At 47.1% G+C, this 17,794-nt stretch overlaps 1 protein-coding gene across 50 annotated transcripts in view; it reads left to right on the top strand.

Moving 5' to 3' along the window:
* Nucleotides 1-17,794, top strand: part of robo2 (roundabout, axon guidance receptor, homolog 2 (Drosophila)) — a 1,006,048-nt gene that overhangs the window by 478,293 nt on the left and 509,961 nt on the right. For all 50 annotated transcript variants that reach the window (XM_059650119.1, XM_059650114.1, XM_048540457.2 and 47 more), the window contains one exon: nt 10,707-11,033. In XM_059650119.1, the coding sequence (XP_059506102.1) occupies nt 10,707-11,033 (327 nt within the window). The remainder of the gene's footprint in view (nt 1-10,706; nt 11,034-17,794) is intronic.

Here is a 17,794-nt window from a genome sequence, read left to right as displayed (position 1 = left end):
TGTTTTGAAAGCAGCAACAAATTTATTTAAAACACATTATTTACTCGCAACATGTGAACATCTCAAAATTTTTAACTCTTCAGTACTCCCAGCCCACCATATATTCCTCTCTCTCTTACCCCTCACTCACTCCGTACCCTTCACCCCACCCCATGCTCCTCACCCACCCCATTTCCCTCACCACTCCATCCCCCTCACCCTCCCAATAACCCTCACCCACCCCATGCCCCTCATCCATCCAATACCCCTCACCCTCCGCATGCCCTCACTTTCCTCAGCCCCCCTCAACCTTTCCATCCCCTCATCCACCCCATACCTTCAACCCACCCTATACCACTCACCGTCCTCAACCCGTCAACCATCCCATAACCCTCACCTTCCCCAATCCCCTCACCCACACCACGCTCCTCACCCTCCCCATTCTCCTCACCACCCCATGCCCTCACCCTCCTCATCCCACTTGCTGCCCCAACCCCTCACCACCCACCCTATAACCCTCACCCTCCCCAAACCTCTACCCACCCCATACTCCTCATTTGTCCCAACCCGTTACTCACCCCAGACTTCTCACCCTCCCCAACCCCCTCACCCACACCATACCTCTCACCCTTCCCTAACACCTTCACACACCCCATACTCCTCGTTCGTCCCAAATCCTCACCCACCCCAGACTTTTAACCCTCCCCAACCGCCTCACCCAGACGATACGCATCACTTATGCCATACTCATTACTGACACCTTGTCCTTCACCCACCCCATGTCTTTCACCCTCTCCAACCCCTTACCCACCCCTACCCCTCGCCCTCCCCAACCCCTGAACATCCCCAACCCCTCACCCTCCCCAACCCCGCACTTATACCATACCTATTACTGACTCCTTGTCCATCTCTCACCCTCTCCAACCCTTCTCCCTCCCCAACATCTCACCCACCCGATACCCCTCAAACTCCACAATGCCTCACCCTCTCCAACCCCTCAGCCACCCCATACCCCTCACTTATACCGTACCCATTACTGACCCCTTGTCCTTCACCCACCCCATGTCTCTCACCTGTCTATTAATCTTTGCCCATTCCAGAGCCCTTGACTGTCCCATTGATGTATAGCCTGCCAAGGTCAAATAACAGTGGATAATATGTCTGGAACAGCTAGAAATGCCTGTATTTCATGAGTTAGGAAACAAGCCTTGATTATTCCATACCCTTCAACTGTTTTATACCACTCACCCACTCTGTACCTTCCACTGTTGAACGTGCTTTGACCAATCCCCACCCTGCTCCAGTATTTCTCAATAGAGTGTGCAGGCTGTGTAGATTAGCCATGGGAAATGCAGGGATGGCATGCGTCTGATGGGCTGCCCTTCGGAGTATAGGCTTGATGGGTCAAATGGCCTGCTTCCACGCCGTTAAAAAAATATCTAGGAGCAGGAGTGGGCCCATCAGCTCCTCAAAGCTGCTCTGCCTTTGAATATAATCATGTCTGATCTCATCTCTGCCTCAGCTCCACCTACCCAACTACTAAGGAATAGTAGAGTTGATGTTAAAAAGCTCAGTTAAGATCTTGCTGTTAAGAACAGGCTCCAGAGCCATGAGTCCCTACTGATATTTCCATTCCTGATCTTTAAACTGTTAAGGGACAGCCCCAGTGGGTTGTGTTCACTGCCAGTTGAGTATTCCTTTTGTATCAGTTTTATTCCCTTGTTTGATCCAACAGGCTTTACTTTCTATGCAGCGTAGCACACTGACTTTCACCCTAAGACTCGTTCCCCCAGTGTCAATTAAGTCAGCGTGTGAAAATCTGTCTTAAAATTACCCAAATAGATTTTCCAAGGCTCTTGCAGACAGTGATGAGATGGCACTTACCCGATCAAACTGCTTAACCCACACTGAGTTCAATTCAAAGTGTCTCGTAGTCACAAATTTATTTGAAGAAGCAGAGTGTTTATCCTTTCCACATGAATTGAGTAGGTGGAATAGAATATAAATACCTAATGAATGGTTTGGTACTGTTCCACTGCTGTGCAGTTACACACAACATGACCTCTGATGTTCTTTTATTTTCGTACATTCTGTAACTTTCACAGCTCCGCGACTTGATAATCTGCAGTGGGGCTTTTGCAGGTATGTTCTACTTCACCCCAGTCTCCAATCTTCACATAGAGGGCCACAGTACATGAAGTGGCCACTCAGTCCATTGCTTCTGTGATATCCCACCGGTTGAAAGCTTCATAGCCCTTTGTTTTGTGAATATTATTTCATGAGAAGCAGGTCATTGTTGCCCATCCCTAACTACCCCTTGAGAAGGATGTATCTTATATCTTCTGCTGTTTCATGTGTTTATCCAACTTTGGAACTTAAGATTAAATTGAATTGAATTAACTTTTTATTGTCACATGTACTTAAATGAGTATAGTGAAAAGTTTACAAGTAGCAGCATTACAGAACTATCTTAAATACAAAGGTACCTAGGTACAGTTACATACGATCAAATTCCTAGGAAGCAAAAAAAGTAGAACAGTTAAAAAATAAATAGTCTGGCATGACGGGCCACAGGAATAAATTAGAAAAACAAAGAAGCAAAAGAGTTCAGGGTCTTTCTGACCCTGTCCATGCCAGCCTCTAGTCTCAAGAGAAACGTCCACTATCTTGCTGCCTCCTGTGACTGACGCATCCATTGTAGGGGTCGCCCACTTTAGGCATCAATATTCAGGCAGTTCAGGGGGATTAGGAATGGGATCACTGGCATATTCAATCAACACATCACCCAAAATTTGTCTTTTCCTGATCTTGAAACCCAAACAACATTTTCCAATCAGGGTCACAGATTTCACATGATTTTTAATTGTCTTTCGAACGGCATGTTAACCTGGGTGTAAAATAAATAATACTGCTTCTATCTTTCAAACAAAGTGGAAGGTTTGGTTCAGTGCCCTGCACAAGTATTCATCCCTCAACCAGCATCAGTAACACTGGCTTACTTGGCCCCTGTCACACTGTCGTTTGTGTGGGTTAACTGTGCAGAAGTTGGTCACATCATTTCCTGGTTTTGTTTCAAGGCGTACTGTATTTTATGTTGGAGCCTGTGAGGCAGGAAAGGTTCTGGACAATGAAAGATCTTCCTTTACTGAATTGAAAGATGAAAGAGGACGATTCCTGATGAGAGAGGGAACAGGGATGGAGGGGTTAGAGAGGTGTGAAGATGAAGGGAACTGCCAACTTGGTAATTGCTGGGTAAGATACTCTTACAGTTGTTTTTGCTACCTCTGGGAGAATGCGGCACTCCTTCAGTACCGACCCTCTGACAGTGCGGCACTCCTTCAGTACCGACCCTCTGACAGTGCGGCACTCCTTCAGTACCGACCCTCTGACAGTGCGGCACTCCTTCAGTACCGACCCTCTGACAGTGCGGCGGTCCTTCAGTACCGACCCTCTGACAGTGCGGTACTCCCTCAGTACTGACCCTCTGACAGTGCAGAACTCCCTCAGCACTGACCCTGTGACAGTGCGGCACTCCCTCTGTACTGACCCTCTGACGGTGCGGCACTCCCTCAGTACTGACCCTCTGACAGTGCGGCACTCCCTCAGTACTGACCCTCTGACAGTGCTGTACTCCCTCAGTACTGACCCTCTGACAGTGCTGTACTCCCTCAGTACTGACCCTCTGACAGTGCGGCACTCCCTCTGTACTGACCCTCTGACAGTGCGGCACTCCCTCAGTACTGACCCTGTGACAGTGCGGCACTCCCTCTGTACTGACCCTCTGACAGTGCGGCACTCCCTCAGTACTGACCCTCTGACAGTGCGGCACTCCCTCTGTACTGACCCTCTGACGGTGCGGCACTCCCTCAGTACCGACCCTCTGACAGTGCGGTACTCCCTCAGTACTGACCCTGTGACAGTGCGGCACTCCCTCTGTACTGACCCTCTGACAGTGCGGCACTCCCTCAGTACTGACCCTCTGACAGGGCGGCACTCCCTCAGTACTGACCCTGTGACAGTGCGGCACTCCCTCTGTACTGACCCTCTGACAGTGCGGCACTCCCTCAGTACTGACCCTCTGACAGTGCGGCACTCCCTCAGTACTGACCCTCTGACAGTGTGGCACTCCCTCAGTACTGACCCTGTGACAGTGCGGCACTCCATCAGTACTGACCCTCTGACAGTGCAATGACGACAGGCTACATGACCTCTTCAGTTATCACAGTCACTGTATGATTCTCTGATGGTCGAAGCCTCTGTGAGGAGTGTGCTGTTGAGGGTGATGGAGGTGGATTTCCAGCAATCTCCCCTGAGGAGTGGGCTGATATGTGCAGGAATCAAGGCAGGAAGGGGGCTCATTGCAGTGTGACCATGAGGGACTTGATGAGGAGAAAAGATTTTTGGAGTGGTGCCTGAAAGTTGAGCAAATTAAACACTGCACAAGCCATGACCTGAAAGTGGTGAATGTTCCCAGGGCCCTCAGTCAGTGCAAAGTGATAGCACAGGCTTGATTGGCCAAATGGTCTTTTCCAGTGATATATATTGAATCAATGAACTGGGCCGGCCTGGCCTGTTTAAATTGTTTGTTTATTCGTGGACCAAACTAGCACAATTCTTGCTGAAAACAGTTTTAAATCTGTCACGCAATGTTTATTCAGCAAGTTTAATAACACCCTGTTTAATACCAGGAAACACAGAGGACTGCGAACCTCTGAAATTCCAGTCTGACGTTGTGGGGATTAGGAAGGATGGAGGAGACTAGATGGTGCAATGCAGCAGTAAATGTTCTTCAAACATAGTTTCTGGCAGTCACTTTGTGGGGATCATTCTAACTTTAATTTGATGTTCTCCCTGCCAATTATATGCTGTTGGACAGGAGGAATTTGCAGGTGGACTATTCAGCAGATAAGAACGCATTCAGTTACTCACTGCCGGAGCTGAATCATCCAGTAAATGAGGTGTGTGTAGCGAGGTCACTGTGCTCAGCGCTCTTTCTTGCTCTGAATACATTTCCGAGTGATTTTCTGGGATGTTGGTTGTGATGGAACCTGATGGAGATTGAGTTTAGAGTTGCCTAAAATCAGTGCGTTTCTGTTTAAATTTGCTGCGCTCAGCAGTCCTGAAAGAAGAATATATATTGCAGAGATGACCATCAGATCTCTGTTGCCAGAACTGCTGTGTTTCTCCAGCGATCTGTGTTTGTTCAATTTCTCTGTTGCTACGTGCGTTGTACAAGAACAGACTCTCACTTCTGTCTTACCATGTCCAACTTCTTGTCTCTTCTAAGTTATTTGCATACAATCAGGTAGTTTCATTCAGTGCAGTCAGTCTTGCAATGTGGGAAATGTGGCACACAATTTTTGCACAACAAGCTCCCAAAAACAGTAATGTTCTTTTGACCAGGCAACCTATTATTTTCGTAATGTTGTGTAAAGACACCACGGTGAACACTATTGCAGCATGCCCGTCTGCCTCAAATAGTGGTGGTTTCAATGTGCCTTCTAAAGGAAGGCATCCTGAAGAATGTGATGCTCCCTCTAATACAGCGCAGCATTGCGGCTCTCCCTCAGTATTCACCTGCCAACAATGCAGCAATGCAGCTGTCTGTCAGTATTCACCTTCCAACAATGCAGCATTCCCTCAGTACTGACCCACTGACAGTGCGGCACTCCCTCAGTACTGACCCTCTGACAGGGCAGCACGCCCTCAGTACTGACCCTCTGACAAAGCAGCACTCCCTCAGTACTGACCCTCTTTCAGGGCAGCACTCCCACAGTATTGACCCTCTCTAGTGCAGCACTCCCTCTGTACTGACCCTCTGGCAATGCAGTACTCCCTATGGCAGTATGACTGACAAGGCTGAGTTTGTTACCCATTCCTAACAAAAAATGTCCACCCCATCTGTACCAGTGAAAAACAACCCTCCAACCATTCTATCAGTGATAATGGGAACTGCAGACGCTGGAGAACCCAAGATAATAAAATGTGAGGCTGGATGAACACAGCAGGCCAAGCAGCATCTCAGGAGCACAAAAGCTGACGGTTCGGGCCTAGACCCTTCATCAGAGAGGGGGATGGGCTGAGGGTTCTGGAATAAATAGGGAGAGAGGGGGAGGCGGACATAAGATGGAGAGAAAAGAAGATAGGTGGAGAGAGTATAGGTGGGGAGGTAGGGAGGGGATAGGTCAGTCCAGGGAAGACGGACAGGTCAAGGAGGTGGGATGAGGTTAGTAGGTAGGAGATGGAGGTGCGGCTTGGGGTGGGAGGAAGGGATGGGTGAGAGGAAGAAAAGGTTAGGGAGGCAGAGACAGGTTGGACTGGTTTTGGGATGCACTGGGTGGAGGGGAAGAGCTGGGCTGGTTGTGTGGTGCAGTGCGGGGAGGGGATGAACTGGGCTGGTTTTGGAATGCGGTGGGGGAAGGGGAGAATTTGAAGCTGGTGAAGTCCACATTGATACCATTGGGCTGCAGGGTTCCCAAGTGGAATATGAATTGCTATTCCTGCAACCTTCGGGTGGCAGCATTGTGGCACTGCAGGAGGCCCATGATGGACATGTCATCTAAAGAATGGGAGTGGGAGTGGAAATGGTTCGCGACTGGGAGGTGCAGTTGTTTATTGCGAACCGAGCGGAGGTGTTCTGCAAAGCGGTCCCCAAGCCTCCGCTTGGTTTCCCCAATGTAGAGGAAGCCACACCGGGTACAATGGATACAGTATACCACATTGACAGATGTGCAGGTGAACCTCTGCTTAATGTGGAAAGTCATCTTGGGGCCTGGGATAGGGGTGAGGGAGGAGGTGTGGGGGCAAGTGTAGCATTTCCTGTGGTTGCAGGGGAAGGTGCCGGGTGTGGTGGGGTTGGAGGGCAGTGTAGAGAAAACAAAGGAGTCACGGAGAGAGTGGTTCTCCCCCGAAAGCAGACAAGGGTGGGGATGGAAAAATGTATTGGGTGGTGGGGTCGGATTGTAGATGGCGGAAGTGTCGGAGGATGATGCATTGTATCCGGAGGTTGGTAGGGTGGTGTGTGAGAATGAGGGGGATCCTCTTTGGGCGGTTGTGGCGGGGGCAGGGTGCGAGGGATGTGTTGCGGGAAATGCGGGAGGCACGTCAAGGGCGTTCCCGACCACTGTTGGGGGGATGTTGCGGTCCTTGAAGAACTTGGACATCTGGGATGTGCGGGAGTGGAATGCCTCATCCTGGGAGCAGATGCGGCGGAGGCGGAGGAATTGGGAATAGGGGATGGAATTTTCGCAGGAGGGTGGGTGGGAGGAGGTGTATTCTAGGTAGCTGTGGGAGTCGGTTGGCTTGAAATGGACATCAGTTACAAGCTGGTTGCCTGAGATGGAGACTGAGAGGTCCAGGAAGGTGAGGGATGTGCTGGAGATGGCCCAGGTGAACTGAAGGCTGGGGTGGTTCGTCCCCTCCCCCCACTGCACCACACAACCAGCCCAGCTCTTCCCCTCCACCCACTGCATCCCAAAACCAGTCCAGCCTGTCTCTGCCTCCCTAACCTGTTCTTCCTATCACCCATCCCTTCCTCCCACCCCAAGCCGCACCTCCATCTCCTACCTACTAACCTCATCCCACCTCCTTGACCTGTCCATCTTCCCTGGACTGACCTATCCCCTCCCTACCTCCCCACCTATACTCTCCTCTCCACCTATCTTCTTTTCTCTCCATCTTCGGTCTGCCTCCCCATCTCTCCCTACTTATTCCAGTTCCCTCTCCCCATCCCCCTCTCTGATGAAGGGTCTGGGCCCGAAACGTCAGCTTTTGTGCTCCTGAGATGCTGCTTGGCCTGCTGTGTTCATCCAGCCTCACATTTTGTTATCTCTCACTATTCTAACCCTGTTTTCCTGCACTGGACCAATTGCCTTGCATGCTCTGGTATCCTAGAAGCACATCTAAATACCTCCTCAATGAGGTGAGTGTTTCTGTTTCTCCCACCTTTACAGGCAGTGAGTTCCAGATTCCCACCACTCTCTGGATGAAAAAGTTTTTCTAAGTTACTTCAGTGAATGGTTGAGAATTTGCTGCAGTACTGGAATCATACGTAGATCCAGACTGGATAGGGACAGTCGGCGCCTCTACCTGAACCAGTTTTTTTTAATGACAAACACTAACCTCATGGTCACAATTATTAGAGTTGCGCTTTCTATTCCCAGTGCGTTTACTTCAAACAGTCCTGGTCAAAATTAAATTAGATTTTCAGACAGGTAATTATTTCAATATCATAAGCACAGCATTTTGTTCTCAATGTCAGACAGCACCTTTGAGTGACAGTATCGAGTGAACATTCAAGATCCCGTGAACTGGATGTCCTGGCCAAAATTTCCCTGCCCCCTCCCCACCACCAAACCAACACTCCCAAGAAACAGATGAACTGATTGTTTATCCCATTAGGAACGTCCTCGCCTGGAGGTCATGGTCCAGATCTGGAGGTCAAGAGTTCAGACCCCAGTGGAATCCGTTGTGAAATTAGATTCAATTAATCTGGTAATTTGGGAATTGTGACCTGAATACTGTGCTTTCAAACCCAGCTGACTCATGGATCTCTCCCAGGAAAAGGAATCTGAAGATATTACTTGGTCTGGACATACACATGATTCCATTCATGCTCTACCCTTGCTAACTCTTGATACTGTTTGGAATTGGTAGCTAATAATGCTTTGCCACAGTGGCCCATATCTCTGGAATCTCGAGATCCAGGACTTGACAGGGTTGGCTTATGAGGAGAGACTGAGTGGACTGTGATTATATTCATTGGAATTTAGAAGAATGAGGAGGGGACCTTATAGAAACCTATAAAATTATGAGGAGAATAGATAAGATAGAAACAGGGAAGCTGTTTTCACTGGAGGGTGAAACGAGAACAAGAGGGCATAGCCTCAAAATTAGGGGGACCAGATTTACGACTGAGTTGGGGAAGAACTTCTTCACCCAAAGGGTTGTGAATCTGTGGAATTCCCTGCCCAGTGAAGCAGTCGAGGCTTTCTCATTGAATGTTATTAAAGCTAAAGGTAGATAATTTTTTGAATAGTAAAGGAACTAAATGGTGAGAGGATGGGTGAGTGGAACTGAGTCCATGAAAGGACCATCCATGATCCTATTGAATGGCGGAGTGGTCTTGGAAAGCCAGAGGGCTTACTCCTGCTCCTAGTTCTTATGTTCTGATGTAAATGTCCACCATGTTGCCAGGGTGACAGCTGTTACAATTCTTCATCGCAAAACTCCTGGGCAGAGCCGACAGTGTTGAAGTTCCTTCCCTATCTCTGCTATCATCCTACCAGAACTGTGTGGAAATTGACAAACATTGTGAAACCTGCACATCCCTCACACCCTCCACCTCCTGTTTATTGCCACACTGATTGAGTTTTGGAACAGGACATTGTTACAGAGCATTTACAGCACTGAGTGATCCCATTTGGCCTGACATATCCATCACCTTTATTTCACTCTTTCTCTGTCTGGTATGTGAACCTCCATCTCGTCCATCTCAGCCATTGCATTTGGAGTGTACTCCACACTCTCACCACACCCTGGTAAAAGATGTTTCTTCAGAATTCCTGGTCAGATTTCATTGATATTTTCAAATCAGCCTGTTCAGAGATGTTATTGCACACGTATGGAGCAGGTGGGATTTCAACCTAGGTCTCCTGGCTCAGAGATAGGGTCAGTGCCACTGCTGTACAAGAGGCTTTCCCAATTGGATTTATCACATTCCAATATAGCGAGCTGTGAGTTTTTTTGTAAATGTTTTCCAGTCAACCTGTTGTAGAATGTTACGAGACATCTCTGGATCAGGTGAGATTTGGACTCGAATTTCCTAGCTCAGAGCCAGGCACACCATCACCGCACCACAAGAGCTCATGCCTGTTGGATTGACTGATTTTTTTTTCGGTGGGGCGGGGGAGTGACTGTCAGCTTGTTCAATTGGCTGGCCAGCTGGCTTGCAATGCCAATTGATGCAACAGCATGGGTTCACTTCCCTCACCAGCTGGGGTTACCATGAAGGACCTGCCCTTCCAACCTCTCCCCTTGCCTGAGGCATGGTGACCCTCAGGTTAAACCATCACCAGTTGTATCTCTGTAATAAGAGAGTACAGCAACTTGGTTTTACCTTGTTGGTGTTTTTAATCAACTTATCCAGACATGTTGTTACATACGGTATCAGAGATAATGGGAACTGCAGATGCTGGAGAATTCCAAGATAATAAAATGTGAGGCTGGATGAACACAGCAGGCCAAGCAGCATCTCAGGAGCACAAAAGCTTTTGTGCTCCTGAGATGCTGCTTGGCCTGCTGTGTTCATCCAGCTTCACATTTTATTATGTTGTTACATACCTCTGGAGCAGGTGAGGCTTGAATCAGTGACTGCTTTATATTGATTGCACCTGCTCTGGTCCCACCCACACTTTGAAACATCTTTTCTGCATCTGAGTCCACTCAATCTTAAATCCACCAGATCAATCCTCGGCGTTTTTCTGTTCTAGGGAAAAGAAACTTTGCCTGTTGGATTGCCTCTGATAAGAGTACAACCATTTAGTTCTGGTATCATTCTGGTCAATCTTTGATCCCTTTCCACTTCCTTCACACCATTTTACAGTATGTGGAACAAGGCAATACAGGTTGAGAATGAACCAAGGTGCTAAATGAATGTACCGACTTTTACAATAAAGTGACAGCCTGTGTCACGAAATTGAACTCTCTCTCTTCTGTCTCTCTCTCAGGATCGCGCCTTCGGCAGGAAGATTTCCCACCCCGGATTGTGGAACACCCGTCCGATCTGATCGTGTCCAAGGGGGAGCCTGCTACTCTGAACTGCAAGGCTGAGGGCAGACCGAATCCCACCGTTGAGTGGTACAAGGACGGGGAGCGGGTGGAGACGGACAAGGACGACGCCCGGTCTCACCGTATGCTGCTGCCCAGCGGCTCCTTGTTCTTCCTGCGCATTGTCCACGGCCGGAGGAGCAAACCCGACGAGGGAAGCTACGTCTGTGTGGCCAGGAACTACCTGGGGGAGGCCGTCAGTCACAACGCCTCGCTGGAGGTGGCCTGTGAGTACATTCCCTTTGTTGTGCTGTTTACCGATATGGCTGTTCCTGGTTTTCCTTCATTGCGATTCCCAATGGACATTCACCTCTGTTGTTATCGCCAGTAAGGTTGCCTCAAATATGGAGGCAGGAGTGTTTGGCTAAAGCATTGTTAGCTTATCATTAGGTCAGAGCCTCAGGGAGGTTTGAGAAGGTGATGGGGATTGAGGATTTTGTGGTTGATGACGGCCTACTGGCTTCTTGTTGATGAATTTTCATTAATTGGATTAGAGTCTTTGTCCACTGCTTTCACTGTGCATTTATATTCCCCTCCGAGTGTCTTGGAGAAGATATTCTCGGGGAGAGTTGATATTGTACTGTCCCTCTGTGTAAGTAAATATTTATAGGCTACTCAGGAGGTGTGACTGTATTCGATGGATCTCTGTGAATACTACTGTTTTTATGGGGTCTGCAGGACTGTGACTTTTTATACAATCTCTGCCAAGTGTGTTTAAATTTACAAAGATGTCAGAGTGGTGATATATTTGTAGGGAATTGGACTGTATTTATACGGAGTGTGTCTGTGTTCTTAGGAATCACAGAGTGATTCTGTATTTATGGAGTGCATATATTTACAGGAATCTGCCAGTGATGCTGTATTTGCAGGGGTGCATCTGTATATACAGGAATCTGCCAGTGATGCTGTATTTGCAGGGAGTATGTCTGTATTTACAGGAATCTTTTAATGATGCTGCGTTTAAGGAATCTCTCAGTGATGCTGTATTTACAGGGAGTACGTTGATATTTACAAGGATCTCTGAGTGGTTCTGCATTTACAGGGAGTTTGTATTTACAAGAAGTTCACTGAATTTACATTTTGATCTTGATTTGATTTATTATTTTCACGTGTACTGAGACTCGGTGAAAAGTATTGTTTTGCATGCTACCCAGAAGAATCATACTTTGCATAATTATATCAGCGTAATAGAACAGAATGTAGAATATAGTGTTACAGCTACAGAGAAGGGGCAGAGAAAGATCAACTCTAATATCTGAGAGTTTCGTCCATAAGTCTGATAACAGTAGGGAAGATGCTGTTTTTAAATCTGTTGGAACGTGCTTTCAAATTTTGTTTCCTTTGCCTGATGAAAGACGGTGGAAGACAGTATAACTGAGGTGGGAGGGGTCTTTGATTATGTTGGCTGCTTTCCAAGGCAGCGGAAAATGTAGGTGGAGTCAGTGGAAGGAAGGCTGGTTTGCCTGAATGACTGGGCTGGGTTCATAACTCTGTGATATCTTACACTCTTGAGCAGAGCAGTAAACTCTGAGCAGTTCGGCATTTACCGGGGCTGAATGGCCTTCTCCTATTGCTAAGGGGGTGACCTTTGCTCTGTCCGTCCTCTCAGATTATATCTGCCCTCTGTTTCTCAGACCAAATGGCAAATCAATAAAATCACGTATTCCAATCGCATTCCTCTGCGCTCCTTCTTGGCTTCGGAACCCCCAGCAAATCCTTCAGCGTCCCCATGTGCCTGATACCCAAATAGATTTCCATTAATGTCTTTGATTGTGGTTTTCAATCAATGCCAAGTTCTGAGAGGGGCAACAGTTGCATTTGATCTGAGGGTACAGCAGCTGGTGGGAAGTCAGGCATGAACATAAAGCCAATAAGAGGAAATATTGGAGAATTAACAACAGTAGGCCTCAGTTCTGTAAATGGATAGAGGATATCAGAGGGACGAGCGAAACGTCAGGGAGTACAATGCCAGAATGCCTCTGTTTTGAAAGCAGCATGGCCTTCACCTGACACTGGCATCTCGATTGGTGTTATTACTATTTTCACGGTCACAGATGGTCAAATGCTCTCTGTTTTCATGAGTGGATTAGAGGAGGGATTCTGCACATGAATTTCCATGCTCCCTGGTGTTCTCAGGAGGCCAAGGAGCGCAACGTCACTTTGCAATGAGGCTTGCTTGGAAGGATTGCCAGTTTGAGGACAGGGAGACTCTGTCCCGTGTATGTGGACAACTGTTCCTCTCTCAGCCCCCTGTCTCCAAAAAGTAGGCTGAAACCAGCTCTTTCCCTCTCAGTTCTGGCCCTGGGATCTTGCTGTGCTGACAATGGCCCCCAACATCCAGACAGCCAGCGTGCTTTGCAGCTTTCAGGGTGATAAATGTTGAGAAGCTCGCAAGAGATTGAAATCTCTTCAGAAAGGCAGTTGATTTACCACTCCAGAGAGTTAAATCAAAAATAACAGTGAATTCATCCTTGACCTAACACAAGCCTTAATCCAACCTCAGCTCATCTAACTCATGTGGAATTGACTTTGCTGTGCAATAATCACAAAATAATGAAAATTATTCTAAAATAATTCTTGTTCAGAGTCATTAAGTCTTTTAAAAGAGAAGACGCTGGTTGCATCCTTAAGTTTTGCATAGATTACTGTCGGTCACACACCTTCTTCCCATATCTCCCAATCCTACATCCCTATTTTCTCACCAAATCCCTCAATCCCACCTTCCCACCTTCTCCCCATATTCCTCAATCTCATGTTCCCACCGTATCTCCACATCCCTCAATCCCAGCTACCCACCTTCTTTCCATATCCTTCAATCCTACTTACCCAGATAGGAACATTGGACTTAGGAGCAGATCTGCGCTATTCTGCCCATATAGCCTGCCCTGACATTAAATAAAGTCATGGCTGACCTGATGTGGTTCAACCCATCTTTCGTGTCTGTTCATTTATTACTTGATTCTCTTGGCTATGGAAATGCCATCTGTCACTGTTTCAATTAAATTCATTGAGGTAGCCAGCCTACTTTCTGGTGAAGGGAATTTCAGACGTTTCGTCACCATTCTAGGTAACATCATCAGTGAGCCTCCGACGAGGCTCTGGTGTTATGTCCCGCTTTCTATTTATCTGGTTAGGTTCACCTAACCCAAGGAAACCTAACCAGATAAATAGAAAGCGGGACATAACACCAGCGCTTCGTCGGAGGCTTACTGATGATGTTACCTAGAATGGTGACGAAACGTCTGAAAACTAACCTTCCAGCTCAGCAAGCAAACTCACATCCAGAACCTCAACCTGAGCTACAAATTTTCTCAAAACTCGCAAGGGAATTTCACGTTATAACTACCGTCTGAGAGAGAAAAAAATCTCCCCATCCCTATCTTAAAAGCGAGATATTTTATTCTTTAACTTGATCAAATCTGGCCTGCAAGAGGGAACATCCTCCTGGTATCCATCCTGTCCAGTCCCCTCAAGATCTTGTATGTTTAACAAGATCACCTTTTTTTTCTAAATTTCAGCCCAACATATCCTACAGTTCCTCACAGGATTGACCATTCATCCAAAAAAGAATGAGTGAAGTGAACTTTCCTTGAACTGCTTCTAATGCAATTATGTCTTTTTTTTTCTCTCAAATAAAGAGATCTAAAATCTGCACAGTACTCCAGAAGTGGTCTCACCAAAGCCCTGTCTAGGTGGAATAAAGTTTCTCTCCTTTGATACTCCAATGTCGTTGCAATAAACAGTAACATTCAATTTTCCTGCCTCATCACTTGCTATATCTGCAAACTTTTTATGATTCATGGATCCAGATAATCAGATCCCTTTGTTAGCACCAAGTTCTGTAAACTCTCCCATCCAAATAATGGCCTGCTTTTCAATTCCTCCATCCAAAGAGGACAAGTTCACACATCATTATATTCCACCTGCCAATTTTTCTGTGCACTCACGTAACCCATCTATGTCTCACCATTCCCTGATATCCCTCTCTCGTGTCTGACAGTCTCCTGATCACTTTTCCGCAGTCTGCTTTAATATTGTTTCCCTACTAAACTAGGCCACAGATCTGTTACCCTCTGAGTGACCTCTCTTTTAGCTCTGAACTTGGTCCGTTTTAAATAAAAACAGAGAACGCTGTTAAAACAGCGTCACTCAGCAGAGCTGAAGAAAGAACAGAGGTCAACATACATATCCCTGGGGTTTGAACCCTTCAACTCAGTGTATAATTTTTGCAGATCAGGTTTCCCTTCTTCAGCTCAGAAATCTTGTCAGGTTGCTTACATTGGGTGTACTGATGTGTTGATGCCTATCTCAATGGTGTTTCCCTTGGCATAGGGTTTTGCCTCAATGCTATGAATTGTATTTAATGTTGGGGGGGATGGCAGGGAGAATGGATGAGGAGAGATTAATTCAGCAGGAGATGCTTGTTACAGTAAACCAGGGACTGTCAAAGTGTGTTCCAGTCAACGAGGCTCCCTTGGAGGTGCTGTCACCATTCTAACGTCGCACAGGCGGCAACCAGTGTGAGCACAGCAAGATCCCAGAAACAATAATGCGCTAGGGTGAACTGCTTTCGGTGATAAAGATCAGCACAGAACACTGTGTCAGGAGTCGGGGGGCGGGGTAGAGGTGGGAGTGATCCCCTCACTCTTCTTTGACAGAGTGACCATGAGCACTTACCAACTCTCCTGAGAGGGCACACATCCGCATTATGTGAGTGAGCAAATGGATGCTAAAGCAGGCAAGGATGAGGTTGTCCACTTTGTCGGGAAGAAGAGAGAAGCAGGGTATTATTTAAATGGATAAAAAGAGAGAGAGAGGGACGCTGCAGAATGTTAAAGCACGGAGGCATCTGAACGACCTTCAAAGGTCAGCCTGCAGATGCAGCAACTATTTAGGAAGGCAGTTAGACTGATGGCCTTGACTCCAGAGGGATGGAATATAAAAGTAGAAAAGTTTTGCTGTGACTATATGGGACATTAGTGACACTGCACCTGGAGTACTGTGTCCAGTTTTGTTCACCAAGGTGGCTCAGTGGTTAGCACTGCAGCCTCACAGTTCCAGGGACCCGGGTTCAATTCCACCCTCGGGTGACTGTCTGTGAGGACTTTGCATGTTCTCCGTGTGTCTGTGTGGGTTTCTTCCAGCTGCTCCGGTTCCACCCACAGTCCAAAGTTTTGTAGGCTAGGTGGATTGGCCATGCTAAATTGTCTGTAGTGTTCAGGGATATGTAAATTAGGTCGGTTTTAGGAGGATGGGTCTGGGTGAGATGCTGCAAAGGTCGGTGTGGACTTGCTGGGCCGAAGGGTCCGTTTCTACACCGTAGAGGTTCTATGATTCTATGATATTGAGGCAGGGATCTACTGGTATTGGAGGCCATTCAAAAAAGGTTCACCAGGCTGATTTCTGGAAGCATGGGCTTGTCTTATGAGGAAAGGTTGAGCACTTTGGACCTGTGCTCATTGGAATTCAAGCGAGACGTGGTCTTGTCCAAATACACTGTTGGGGCTGGACAGGATAATGGCTGACAACATGTCTCAGCTTTTGGTGGAATCTGGAATTAGAGGCACTCCTTAAAAAGAAATGATTCGTCATTTAAGATTGACAAAGAAGAAATTTCTTCATTCAGAGTGTCCATAGTTTAGGGAACTGTCATCCCCAATGGACAGTGGAAGTCGGCCCATTGGATATATACAAGACTGAGCTGAGACAGATTTTCAATTGACAAGTGGTCATGGGTTATGGGAGACGGGCAGAAAAGGACGGTTAAGACCACAACCTGATCCGTCATGATCTTATTGACTGCTTGTTCTCATTAACATCTCATTTGAGTACAAATATTGCTAAAGAAGAGACGTAAAGTTGAAGCTTTTTGTCTTGCACTCTTCAGGACTGAAACACAAGAAATCAAACTTCAGAAAGAAAATAATCATCAGAGCATTGGAAGAGGCTGCTGATTAGTTGGGCTATGGAGAGCATTGAGGTGGAGCAGGAAAGTGAATTGTCATTCTTGTTAAACTGATTAACTTCAAGACAATAAAGTGTGGGGCTGGATGCGCACAGCAGCCCAAGCGGAAGCTTTTGTGCTCCTGAGATGCTGCTTGGCCTGCTGCATTCATCCAGCCCCACACTTTGTTATCTCAGATTCTCCAGCATCTGCAGTTCCCATTATCTCTGAGTGAATTCAAACTCAGGGTGTTGCCTTGAAGGTGCAATAGGAACTGGTTCTTTTCATTGCATATTCACTCATTTAAAACAAAATGCAATGTTTGACATCTTCTTACCTACAGAGAATCAGGCTCTGTATAGTAATAAATGAAAATTCTATTACACACAAATGAATCACATGTTAGTCTCAATGGATCATCGGTATTCAATGTAATTCATTGCACAGTAGGGATTGTTCAGTAAGTGCTGTCAGCAACTAATTTTGGTCAGAACTGCCGTTGCTGGAGTCCGAGACAACACAGCGCGGAGCAGGAGGAACACAGCAGGCCAGGCAGCTTCAGAGGAGCAGGAAAGCCGACATTTCGGGCCGAGACCCTTCTTCACTGTTTTCTAATTTTTCCAAATGCAGGTTGTTTGAATGCAGTTGGTCTGCTGCCCCCTGAAAGCAATGGGACATGTTGTTTGAGATGGCCCTTAGCCATTCGGATGCACAGTCATGTGTGTTTATTCAAAATTTGAGAGAGCCTGCTTCACCTACTGTTCAAATTATCTCTCAGTCAAAAGGTAACGCCTCCTACAGTGCTGTGCTCGCTCAGTGGGAGTCAGTTCGGTCAGTTTGCTAGATGGCTGCTTTGCATTGCACGAGCACCAACAATGTGGGTTCAGATCCAGCCCTGCCTGAGGGTGTGGTGACCCTCAGGTTAAACTACCACCCGTTCCCCCTCTCTCTCTCTCTCTCTAATGAAGGAGTAGCCCTGTGCTCTGGTTTGCCGATGGTGAGTTTACCTTAGCTTACCTTTAATTCTTCAGTCAGGTTCAGCTG

Source organism: Stegostoma tigrinum, chromosome 12, assembly GCF_030684315.1.
Source record: "Stegostoma tigrinum isolate sSteTig4 chromosome 12, sSteTig4.hap1, whole genome shotgun sequence".
NCBI lineage: Eukaryota > Metazoa > Chordata > Chondrichthyes > Orectolobiformes > Stegostomatidae > Stegostoma > Stegostoma tigrinum.
This window is presented reverse-complemented; position numbering and strand designations above follow the sequence as displayed.